The sequence below is a fragment of the Nansenia antarctica genome, assembly GCF_963989245.1.
Source record: "Nansenia antarctica genome assembly, chromosome: 1".
In the NCBI taxonomy this organism is placed as follows: Eukaryota; Metazoa; Chordata; class Actinopteri; order Argentiniformes; family Microstomatidae; genus Nansenia; species Nansenia antarctica.
The window spans coordinates 102,714,282-102,726,270 of NC_137674.1; the positions used below are offsets into that span (position 1 = coordinate 102,714,282).

At 40.5% G+C, this 11,989-nt stretch overlaps 1 protein-coding gene across 1 annotated transcript; it reads right to left on the bottom strand.

Moving 5' to 3' along the window:
• Nucleotides 1-3,134: 3,134 nt before the first annotated feature.
• On the bottom strand, nucleotides 3,135-10,050 carry tmem26a (transmembrane protein 26a; the record flags this gene model as incomplete). Its single annotated transcript, XM_080528634.1, has 6 exons — nucleotides 3,135-3,406; nucleotides 7,554-7,633; nucleotides 8,030-8,238; nucleotides 8,819-8,908; nucleotides 9,008-9,104; nucleotides 9,857-10,050. The coding sequence occupies 6 exons, from the start codon at nucleotides 10,048-10,050 to the stop codon at nucleotides 3,135-3,137; spliced, it is 942 nt and encodes a 313-aa protein (XP_080384760.1).
• Between the last annotated feature and the right edge of the window lie 1,939 nt (nucleotides 10,051-11,989).

Genomic DNA, 11,989 nt, shown 5'->3' on the forward strand with positions numbered 1-11,989 from the left:
GGGGCTTGGAAAAAGAAAACGAAAAACACCAAGATTGTCCAAATCGGTTAAGAAATAAGGAAGTTATGCCAATATTAGTTCAGTCAAAAGTGAATGATTTTGTCCCTGTTTTCAATGTAAATAGCCTAAAAACGGATCTTAGGTCAGACACCACCCCAGAATAGGATTTTCCCCCCCGTTACTCCTATCATATTGAAACGTAACATAGTGAAAGCAAACATGTATAGAACATGTTTTTATATTACAAGTTTATTTACCAAGACATTTAAATATGCAAATTGAGGTAAAAACTAATTAAATACTGGCACTTGACTCAGTGCGCAGCAGCTGTCGGGTCTTCGTGTGCGAGTTTGCACGCGAAATTATTGATGATACTAACATATTTATTAGATGTTATCCTCTTTTCAATGGAAAGTTACTTTTGATCGTTGGAAGATTCTTCCCTGTCGTGTGGGAGGCTCGCGAAGATGCGCTTCATCTTTAGGCGGCCGGCAAATGGTGAACTTTTTATTGTATTTTTTGTTTTTTATTTGCTAATGTCGAGGTCACGTCGCACTCCGGTTTCCTCTTCAAAATTCCACCGGCTAAACATTCGTTTGACTGATGAATCACAAGTTTAGAACTCGCTACTGCGAGACACTCTGAATGCACAACCTTCAGAGCGCAGCAGCTCGTGACGTTAGAATTATAAGGTTCTATCTCCATTTTTGTCAAAATTGAGTTTTTTACATAATCTGATCCATTAGGTGTTTATTAATGCCTGTGTGGTGTTATTTTTAAAATGTTGAAATTGTTGAGTTAGTAATTCATAAAATACAAAGGTTCCATCTCACACAACATAATGGAATGTAAAAACTTTGACGCTCAATATCTCTGAACTACCCTAAACGGAGATAGAACCTTATCATTCTAAGCTCACGAGCTGGCGAGAGACAGTTAGGGGGCGCCAGCGCCTTTGGTCGTGTTTTGTAATTTACCTACCTTAGATGTGCATGTTGGATAAGTGCATTCTACTCAGCAGTGCATCAGTTTCCAGTAAGTGCCCTCTGTAAGTAACGGAACAGTTAAGCATTTTTTCTTCTCAGCTTTCATTTGATGGTATTGGTGTAAATGTAGCTACACCATTTAGAAATGACTTTTTGACACTTTTTAGACATAGTGTAATACCCCTATTTCAGGGTACCAAAGTAATAGGATGGCTCTACTGCTACTGCATAAAGCTACATTCATCCTGTATGAGATACAAAAGAAAGTCATTTGAACAGAACAGAGAACTATGTTGTACTGTATTTGGTTTTAAATCGCCCACTCCGAGTACCGTTGTTGTCTGTTTAAGTTACAATGTAGTTATGCAGTGAGAGGCCGTTTCTTCACAATGTAGTCTCACTTGACCAAGAGCACTAAATGTCTTTTCTTCTTGGATTGGACTGCAGAAGCTGACAGCATTACAGTCGGGCCGCGAATCATTGTGTGGAAGCTGGTGGAAATCGGAAGATGGGCTCATATCATTGTAATGCATGGAGCGGAGTCAGGTTTGTTCCATTCCATGTATTACAATGAGCCCGTCCTCCGATCTCTGCCTCTGCTGAGTTGAATGATATGTCATCATGAATGTGGGAGGATATTCATGAGAATACGTTGTCGTTGTCAAGGAGACTAATGTAGCATTCCCCTGATTGCTTTGTTGTATCCTTGGGTACATTAGAGCATTGTTCATAAATGGCAACTAGTCAAAACCGAATAGGTTCAAAATGGTGAGGCATACAATTCTAAAACAAAAGCCAGTCCCATGAGGGACACTGTAGTTCTCATTATATATTTCTTTTTAACAAAGTCTGTTTTTCATATTAACGGGTTAGGGTGGACTACATTCTAGAGGGTTGAAATAATACAAAAAAATATATTTTTATGATAATATCAACAACAATGTGAGGATTATGGTACATGTCATTATCTTCACTCTCAGTCTGTGTTTCTCATCAATAGTGTCCATTCAGTAAGTCACTAAAGAGGACATGGAAAGCATGGACAATGTAGCTACTGTAAATGTTGCTCTCACCAAAGTACACCATTGAAAAGCCCCCTGTGAGAGTGACTGACCATAGAATTTCAATTATATTTCTAAGCTGATGCAATCGCCCTTGGTTCTATAGCCCTGGTTGTGAATCCCAATGCCTCTGAGTAGGTTGATTGATATGGTCTTGACATTGACTTTGTATGTTGATACCATTCCTCATTCCATTCCATGCAGTACCATGAGCCCGTCCTCCAATGTCTACCTCCACCAGCCTCCACTGGTGCCTAGGAGTTAATCAGAAATGTTCTCTATACGAATGCCACCACATTCCTATCGACCTCTGAAATCTGCTGTTTTATAGAATGTACAGATTGCACACATGAACACATACACAGTATGAAATACTTCAATGTTTTTTTTTAAAGAATTGAAATAATTGGCTCCATCACATAAGAAATTGGAAACATTACACAAAAAGATATAATATATAACATTGGCATATAGAACATTGATACACATGTATAAAAATAAGAATATTACAGTTCAAAATATGCTACTCTCCATTTGGTCTCTGTGTACATTTTGCCTCTTCAACCAAAGCTGCAGTGCAGTGGGCTATATGCTCAGTAGCGTAACCACACCTTTTACTTTCAGGTTTTGGCATTTCTTGATCAAAAGGGTAAAACCACCATGCAATCATGTCAGCATGAGTTAAAGTTCAAAATATGTTTTTACAATCTGAACAGTTGTTTCTTTTTACCCATTCAAATGTCAAAACTGAACATAATTCATTCCAGCTTCTATAACAATACAAACCCTGTCTGATATTAAACTTGTGCTTTTTATCAAATCTGTACTTGCACAACATCTCAATATTTTCACAGTCTGATTTTACTTCCTCCAAAACTATTTCCAAGAGCAGACAAGCAGGAAGCCTTTCCTCTCCGACCTCCAGCCCCCACCGCCTGTCTCCCCTCCGACACTTCCTCTCCATATTCACCAGTGGAGGCCAAATCGGAGGACGTCCTCATTGTAACGCATGCATGCATTACAATGAGCACATCCTCAGATTTCTGCCTCCCCTGACCTCCACCCTATCCCCCCTTTCCTCCCCCAATCAGGGTACAGAGCTGCTTCTTTTGGAAGGTCTGAAGTCCTGACATATGATGACCAACCGGTATAAGTTCAGGATAACCACCAGGAAGTTTTTAATGGCAAAAAAGACCAACATTTGGTGGAAGACGTCAAAGTAGGTCATGACGGTCAGTCGCACCACGAGGAAGGGTCCGTCCTGGATAAACATGCTCTCTACGATGCTCCATATGTCCGTGCTGTGTTTGGCCAACAGGGACTGACCTTGACCCTCGATCTCACTCTCTGAGTTCACCACTATGGACAGAGACACAAAGGAATGCATGCGCACACATTAATTAGACACGGTCATGTGTTCTTGCATATACTGTGTTATACTTGTGACATCATGCTTTGATGAAGGAGCTTGCTCCTCGCTGGATCAAATTGCCATTCAGAACCTCTTTTGTTGATATAAAAGTTAATTTGTATTTTAAATATAGTTTTCTTCAGTTGCTGAATTCACTGACTGGAAAAAAGAGCCCACCACATGATTGGAAGGGCAAATGAATTTCCATCAACCAAACATTACAGTAATACTAGCCTAATTACTGTAAATGTACACAAGTGCATTTGCTAAATGCATACTCACTGTTTTATATTGTGTTTTGAGTGAGTGGATACATGCACTTATCTACTTTATGTTCAGGTTGTAAATAATGCAGTAGATTGGGGTGGGTCCGGCCTGCAAAATGAACTCTTAATGATCTGTAAGACAGAATTGGTAAGCTACAGCTATAATGGGCTTTAGGAGGTCTTGCTTAGTGTTTCGCCTGATGACAGCTTACTCTATCAGCCAAAGACATAGAAGTGGAGAAGACATGGGCCTTAATCTGTTTATATAGCTGACGGATTAAACCAAATCAATGTACACAATATAAAAGGCTATGTCAGCTATGAGTAAGTCCTTGGGCCTCATTTATAGAAAGTACTTAGATCAAATTTTGATCTTACCTGTGTCGTACGTAGAAAACCACGTCAACGTAGTGATTTATACAATTTCAACGTGAGTCAATTTGACCGTGGAAACGATCGTAGCTCTACGTCGAGTATTGACCTTGCGTACGCACATTACCTACTGGTTATGCCGAGTTATTACAGGCATGTGAGCCACACTGCCTACTGTAATTCATGCAAGCAGGCGCGGATCTATGGGTGGGCCTGGGCCCACCCAGATTGACAGCTGGCCCACCCAGTCAGATTCATAAAAATACATATTTTTTTATAATAAAATATTTTTAAAGTTTAATTTTCACTAACTAACTGTAATGTGAATAGTTTTGTCTTGGAAATGATTAAAAGTATGTATTAATACTAATAATATTCAACTTCCTCTCTTACGTTTATATGGCTTCCTCTTTTACGTTTACTCTGATTGTTCAGTTGACCTTGACCAGTTGTTCAGTGTGCGCGCTACGATGGCTAAACAGCTAACATTGGCCCGCTTTCTTAAAAAGCCACGTCTGGAAGTCAGTGAAAATAATGAAAGTTTGGACCAGGCCTTGTCCAAAGACAGAGAGGAGGATTGTGATGAGATGTGTGCTGGCCCTGGGGATGAAGAAGGAGAAACGGCCACAGCTTCAACATCTAATGCTAACTTGAGCATACACGCTAAAGCTCCACCGAAGCGACCGACATTGCCACCGGCTTGTGAAGAGCTAACTGGTAGGACTACACTCGGATCTGTCAGCCATGGAGGAACCAGCCACTCAACCAAAGCTGGTAACATTCCCTACCACTGTAATAGATGGGAAATCGCGCTCCTTCAGTAGAAATTGGTACGAGAAGTTCAAGTGGATGTAAAGAAAGAGACGCTATTTTTTGTAAAGTGTGTCGACATTTCCCAGAGGCGCACACGGAGTTCACTTTTATAAGAGATGGATACAACAATTGGAAACGTCTCCGGCAGGCCTGTGACAAACACGAGTCATCAATTTATTCAATTCAAAACCCAGACGACTCCGCCTTGTATAACCAACCGATAAGGTAGGCCATGGTTTCATATTTTAGTCTGGCCCGCCGTGGCATACATTTATGATTGCAGGCACCCTCTGTGAGCGAGGGAGTTCTGAATTGTGACAGGCTACTGATTGGCTATTTCATTTGTGTTTGTATGATTACAGCCCGCTGTGCAGGGAGGCCTGCCACTAACCACCCTAACCACTAACCACTAATAAGCTCATAATTCATTAATAAGAATAAATACATATAGAATTGTATTTCGTTATACTGTGTGTATTCGTTCATTTATTTGTTCATACATTCATTTATGTACCTATATATTTATTGTTAATTCTGTCAGACTTGGTCCTCCATAGTTGATGGTTATTGGTTAATTCATTGACTATTGCGTGCGCTTGAATGCCTTGCGTGTGTGTATTATAATAACTTGTTTGGCTGTCCGTTGCATTCTCTGGGTAGACAGGTACTTTATTTATTTTCCGTTCGTTTCATGGTCTGCATAGTGATCTCCTCCAGTCCCTGCGAATATTTTGCGTGTGTGCGTGCGTGCGTGTGCGTGTGTGTGCATGCGTGTTGGTCGTACCCAAATGTTTCGAGCACCCACGGGCAGAAACATAAATCGGCGCCTATGATCGCGAGCCCGGTTGTGTTCCATTCATCTGGCTGCTCATACATAGGTCTAAAACGTGCGGTGATGAGTTTCACTCAGGCCCACCCAGATTTTTCCAGGCCCACCCATCAGCCACTTTCTGTATCCGCCACTGCATGCAAGTGGCTCGTAATAAAATTAACAATGTTGTTATCAGCCGAGAAAATTAGGAACTGATGTTTAACTGATGTTTATGATTGTATTTCAGTCTTCCTTTATATCCCTCCGGAGCTGTCTATCTCCCCTTCAACATGCCTATAGTGCGTTCCACAACGGACCTTGCCCGGCCACGCTCTAAATTATACTGGACTTTCTCCGGTGTCTGGGAGTTTGCAAAGGGAGTGAGCAGCCATATAAGAATAAGATCACCTGATAAGAATAAGACCATTATATTATTACAGTATAAGCAGCACTCGAGTTGAGGGGGGAGAGAGGGGATGGCATCCCCCCTGAAATAAAAACAGTCAAAATCGTCCCCCTTCTAAAACGGCCATCCCCTCTTTCCATACTTTATGTCATTTTATCAATGGACGTGGTATTACTGCTATTTCAAGGTGCGCACACATGCAATGACATTTTTACCAAGTTACTGACACTGAAGTCACTGACGCTGAGGGGATGCTAAAATTGTCATATTATTATATATATTATTAACATATGATAAAATCCACCACCTCCCCTGATTTTCTTTTACAACTTGAGTACTGAGTATAAGCATTTGCTTGGTTAGTTGTCATGATCAAACGTTACAAATGCAACTTACCGAGAAGCCACCCTTCTCTGCCCTCTCCCGCTTTCAGACTAACGCCTACCCTATATTATAGCACTTGTCTTAATTCAGCCACTATAATTGAGCCGCTATCACAGGGTGTTAATACAAACATCATTCACCTGCGTTCATTTGACCTGCGTTGGTATTTATAGAAGGAAGCACGTACGCAACTTTAAACAAGCGCAGCCCGTTTTATAAATAATGCTTACGTCCGTTTAGAAAAATGTGCTTACGTGAAAGTCAAAGATGACGTTCAAGTACTTTTTTATAAATGAGGCCCCTTATGTATGCTGTTTTCCTCTTACGGTTATCCTTATTGATGATAATACCATCAGGGTTAAATAAAGGGTGTTTTTTGTCTTTGGTGAGATCATTGTGTTTCAAGTTTAGAAAGTGAAAACACATTTTTGGATTAATAAATTAAACTGTCATAAAACGAGTCTGCTCAGATCATTTTCATTGTTAATGTACTGCTACAGCTTAGCCAAGATGCTGCTAGTTTTTCTCTGTTTTGATCAATTCTAAACATATCCCAATATCGACTATGCAAAACATTATCAATGCTCCACCAACTCTTTTCTGACCACGGTAATGCTTAAAAGACATTTATACAGTAGACGTTGATCAGGGGAGGCTGGTGGAGGCAGGAATCGGAGGACAGGCTCATTGTAATGTATGGAACAGGAATGAGGAATGGTATCAAACATTTCATACCATTCCTCATTTCAATCCATGCATTACAATGAGCCCGTCCTCCAATTTCTACTTCCACCATCCTCCACTGATCTACATCATAACCAAAATCTGGCTCATTTTGAGACATTTTGAATTTTGAGACATTCCAACAGATTCCCAAACCGATTTGACCTTCTACAAAATACGGTACTTTCCCAATTCAATGGCCAGTCAATACATTTAAAATAAAAATGGATTTGTGCCAACTATGTTGGCCAAAATCAAAAGTGGTTTCAGATTACGTTCCAATTCACGGTGGATTATGAGATTGAGAAATAGAGACTCACCAGCCAGATGGAAAGGGAACTGTATCATGCTCCAGGTCCACACCGCTAGGATAATATACACCAGCTCAGGCTTGTTCTCCCTGGTCCAGAGAAGAACAGAACAAGAACACAACACACAGCCAAATGCGTCAATACAGGTCCAGTGGACTTGATATTCACACCAGTGGAGGCTGGTGGAGGTAGAAATCAGAGGACGGGCTCATTGTAATGCATGGAACGAAATTAGGAATGGTGTTTGATACGATCCATGCATTACAACAAGCTCGTCCTCCGATGTCTACCTCCACCAGCCTCCCCTGATCCACGTTCGTTTTCCATTACACTTTAGAAAGACTCTTGAGGCAATAAGATGAAGTTAGTTTTAGTCATGATGATCATTGTAATACAATAGGATGGTAGTGTGCACCACTTTTTAGAATTTCCTCAATATGTAAAAATGTAGATTTAGTCATGCAGAATGCTTAATCTAGACGCACTTGACGTCCGAGAGAGTTTCGCTGGTGAACTCCAGGATGTCCGCTGCCGTGCCAACGAAGATGAGGAGGAGCATGGAGAGCTTGTCCCGGGAGATCCCGCTCCCTCGAGGGAGGAGCCACTTCCCCACAATGACGAGGATGAGCAGGACCTGGTGGAGGGCCAGAATCCAGTCGTTGGGGCACACGGTGGACAGCAGTTGGTCAAGACCCTGACAATTAAAAAGAGGTCAAACACAACAGAAACAGAGGGCTCTGCTCATAGGAAGAAGAGCACTTTGGATAATGACCCTCAATCTCAAACTGACTGTGAATGGGGAGGCGGGTGGAGGTAAAAATCAGGACAGGACAGGACAGGATAGGACAGGATAGGACAGGATAGGACAGGATAGGACAGGATAGGACAAGCGCAGTAATGTATGGGACAGAATGAGGAATGACTATATCCAAATCTCTGCAAGACCATGTGAATGAGAACTCATGACATATACTGCACGTCAGCAACTTTGTTCCTAGGTATAGATGGTTTCCTCATGGTTTCCTCTTTATTGGTTGACCATATTTCCAAGAAGTTTAGATATTCTAGAGTAGACAAGCATTTCCTGAAATCTTAACTGAATCTCCCATGCTATGTCATACAGTAGGTGATGTAAGACATAATGATTCAATGGCGTCACAGCAGTGAACATCATGCGACTTGTTACGGTACAGTGAATGACAGGATGTACAGTACCTGCGGTCCACAAGTAGAAATATACATTTTAAAATAAAAGAATGCTATAGGCTACTAACCTTTAGGTAGCTTTCCTGCGATTGATTCTCAAAAGTTAAATTTTGAGAAATAATGCTTCTCACATTTTCCCACGAGTCAAGTTTCTTGCACTGAAACAAAACAGGAAGTCATGGTCAATCCTGGATGAAGCTCTACTTGCATGCATCAGTATTGTCTGAAACATGTGGCAGCATGTCCCCTGTTTCTACCTGAGGGTTGCTGGATTTGTTCTGCTGATGATGCAACTCCAGAATCCAGATAGAAGGAATTATGCTGATCAGAAACAACAGGATGGCTGGAGAGAACCTGGGATAGGAGATGATATGCAAATGTATCAATCAATATTATGATGACTCTCCATTCATTTCATATTACATCATATGAAATAATCGAATGGGACTCATATGTGTACATTGCGGATGGAACATTGGAACATTCCAGAACATATACAAGTATACAAGTTATATACAAGTTATATACAAGATATAAAAAAATAAAAAAATAAAAACTATCAGAATTGCAAGCAATGTTGCAATCCCCCCGAAATATGCACTTTATTGTGTCCTCAGAGACTACGGATGAACCACAAACTGGAAAAGAATTATAATTTAGTACAGTTTAGTGCATTTAGAGAGATGGGGCCAGCAGTCAGACAGACAGACAGAAAGACTGGCTGGCAGGCAGGCAGGCAGACAGGCACAGACAGACAGAGACACCTAGCCAGTACCACCCGTCTCTCTTTGTCCCGAGACATTTGTACACAATGGGATAAGCAGGATGTGGATTCTCTAATAGGGCAGGGGTGCAGTTTCAATACAGTAACTAACTAAGTAAGAAACAAAGGGAGAAAAAGAAAAAGAAAACTGAAAACAATGAAAAATAACAGACCAGAGTATGCAAAATATACAGTTTATTTCATTTCTGACATAATGAATGTATGTGATTTATGTGATTTATGTGAAATACGAGAATAACGGAAAGCATATTACCGGTGAACTGCCATTAGAGCACTGTGAGATAAAATCCCAAACGACAACATAAAATGCATAATAACTTACCATTTATATTCCTCTCCGTTTCTTCTTTTTAGAATAATGATCATTTCGACAACAAGAGGTAGAAATAGAAGCGTCAGCAACCAGTATCTGTAATCATCTTTAACCAATGCCACTCTACACACTCCGATGAGCGACATCAGAATGAACAGCACTCTAGTAATAATTGCGAGTATTGATTTGACCAAAGCCACCATGTTGCTTATTGATAAAGTTCTGCACGAGTTGCGCAACAACGTTAACAGTCGACTGACGAAAATTAATGACCGACTTGACTTGACTCGCCAAAGTCCCCAAAGTTTTCGCTCCGCCCCTAAAAAGCGGCGCTGTCTGACGTCGTTATGACAACAGAGATGCATTGAGGAGACTTCGATAACGTCTTGCTCACATTAACTACCAAAAGCAGCTTGATTTGATGCGAGTTTATTTGATTTGCACTTTCAAAACAAGACAAGACGAAAAACAAGATGATAGGTAAAAAGCAAAATCATATTTTGCAGATTGGAAATAAAAGGCCTCTTGAAAAACAATGTAGGCCTACGTCTTCCATACATGTCATTCAGACAATAATGAATGACAAAGATGAACAATTTAAATGATCAAAATACCTCATCATACTGAAGACTGAAGAGGGCAGTAATGTCAGGCTACTGCTAACAATAACCATGGTGATACATGCAAACATTGTAATAAAGCTGTTTATTATGATAGTTCTCTACATTCATATGATTCATGCTACATTATAGGCTTATATTACGATATTTCCCTAGTTATATAAATAGGAATGGGAAATCCAACTTCAATGTCCAGAATATTGTCCAAGAACTTTCCTGGAAAGAGATCAGATTTGGAATAGAATACATTTTTTAAAATGCACCAGATCTTACAAAAGTCTCTTCATTGTCAGCCCTTCAGCAAACTCTATCTCTCTATCTCTTACCTCCTAAAACAGAAATCAGAATCAGAATCAGATTATTTTTTTATTGCCAAGTATATTTGCATATAGGCTACAGGAAATTGGTTGGTGCATAAGACATAAAGATACAAACAACAATATAATAAAAAAAAACAACAACAATGTATAAACAACACTATATAAGCAAACATATACAATAATTATATAGGCTGTAAATTAGAGTATGTAAAACTAATACAGATTGCATTGTCAGTTGTATGTGTGTGTGTGTGTGTGTGTGTGTGTGTGTGTGTGTGTGTGTGTGTGTGTGCCATGCACCACATCTTGAATGGTTGTCATGCATATAAAGGGCTCTACATATGTAGGCATGATGGAATTGTGGATCTGAGCATTCCACTGTAAAGTATAGCTTTCAGTCTGTGTAGTGACGATTCAGAAGTGTTCTCTAATATTTCATCAAACACCCCCGATGCTGTAATTGTCAATGAAAATCACAGAGAGGTGCTTATTCTAGAAGTTGGCTGCACCTTTGACCATAGCCTAGAGAGGAAGCCTTTTCAACCAATATATTGAAATAACAACAGCTGGAGCAGGCCATTTCACAACTGGGTTACAGATGTAAACTTTTAGTTTTCATTTTTGGCAGCCTGGGCCATGTTCATAAGTTTGTTGTTAGAGGCCTTCAAATGGCTGGTCTATCTAAGAGAAGGGCCAAACAGTTAGCAAAGTATTGCTCAGTATCTGCTATTATTGGTAGCCGCTCAATATGGAGAAGGCGGTGCTTCTTGTACCCATGAGCTGTCTGTTTTACAGTATTGATACTGTATCTGTCAAATCCACTGTAATCATAATTTAGTGTGAATAACATCCTGTGTGTACCATAACTGGTTGTTGGCTCAGCACTTCTGTAACTGACTGTTTTCATAATGTCCTTTAGATATTGTACATGTATGTGGACATAAATAAAGCATTTCAAATGTGTGTGTGTGTGTGTGTGTGTGTGTGTGTGTGTGTGTGTGTGTGTGTGTGCGTGTGTGTGTGTGCGTGTGTGTGTGTGTGTGTGTGTGTGTGTGTGTGTGTGTGTGACAGGAGGGGGGTGTGGGGGGGGAAGGGAAGTCCCAGAGTCAATGAGAGGCAGGGGGCTTGTTTGTGAGTTCCACTACCATGGGGAAGAAACTGTTCAGGTGGCGCAAGGTTTTGGTCTTGATAGACCGGAACCT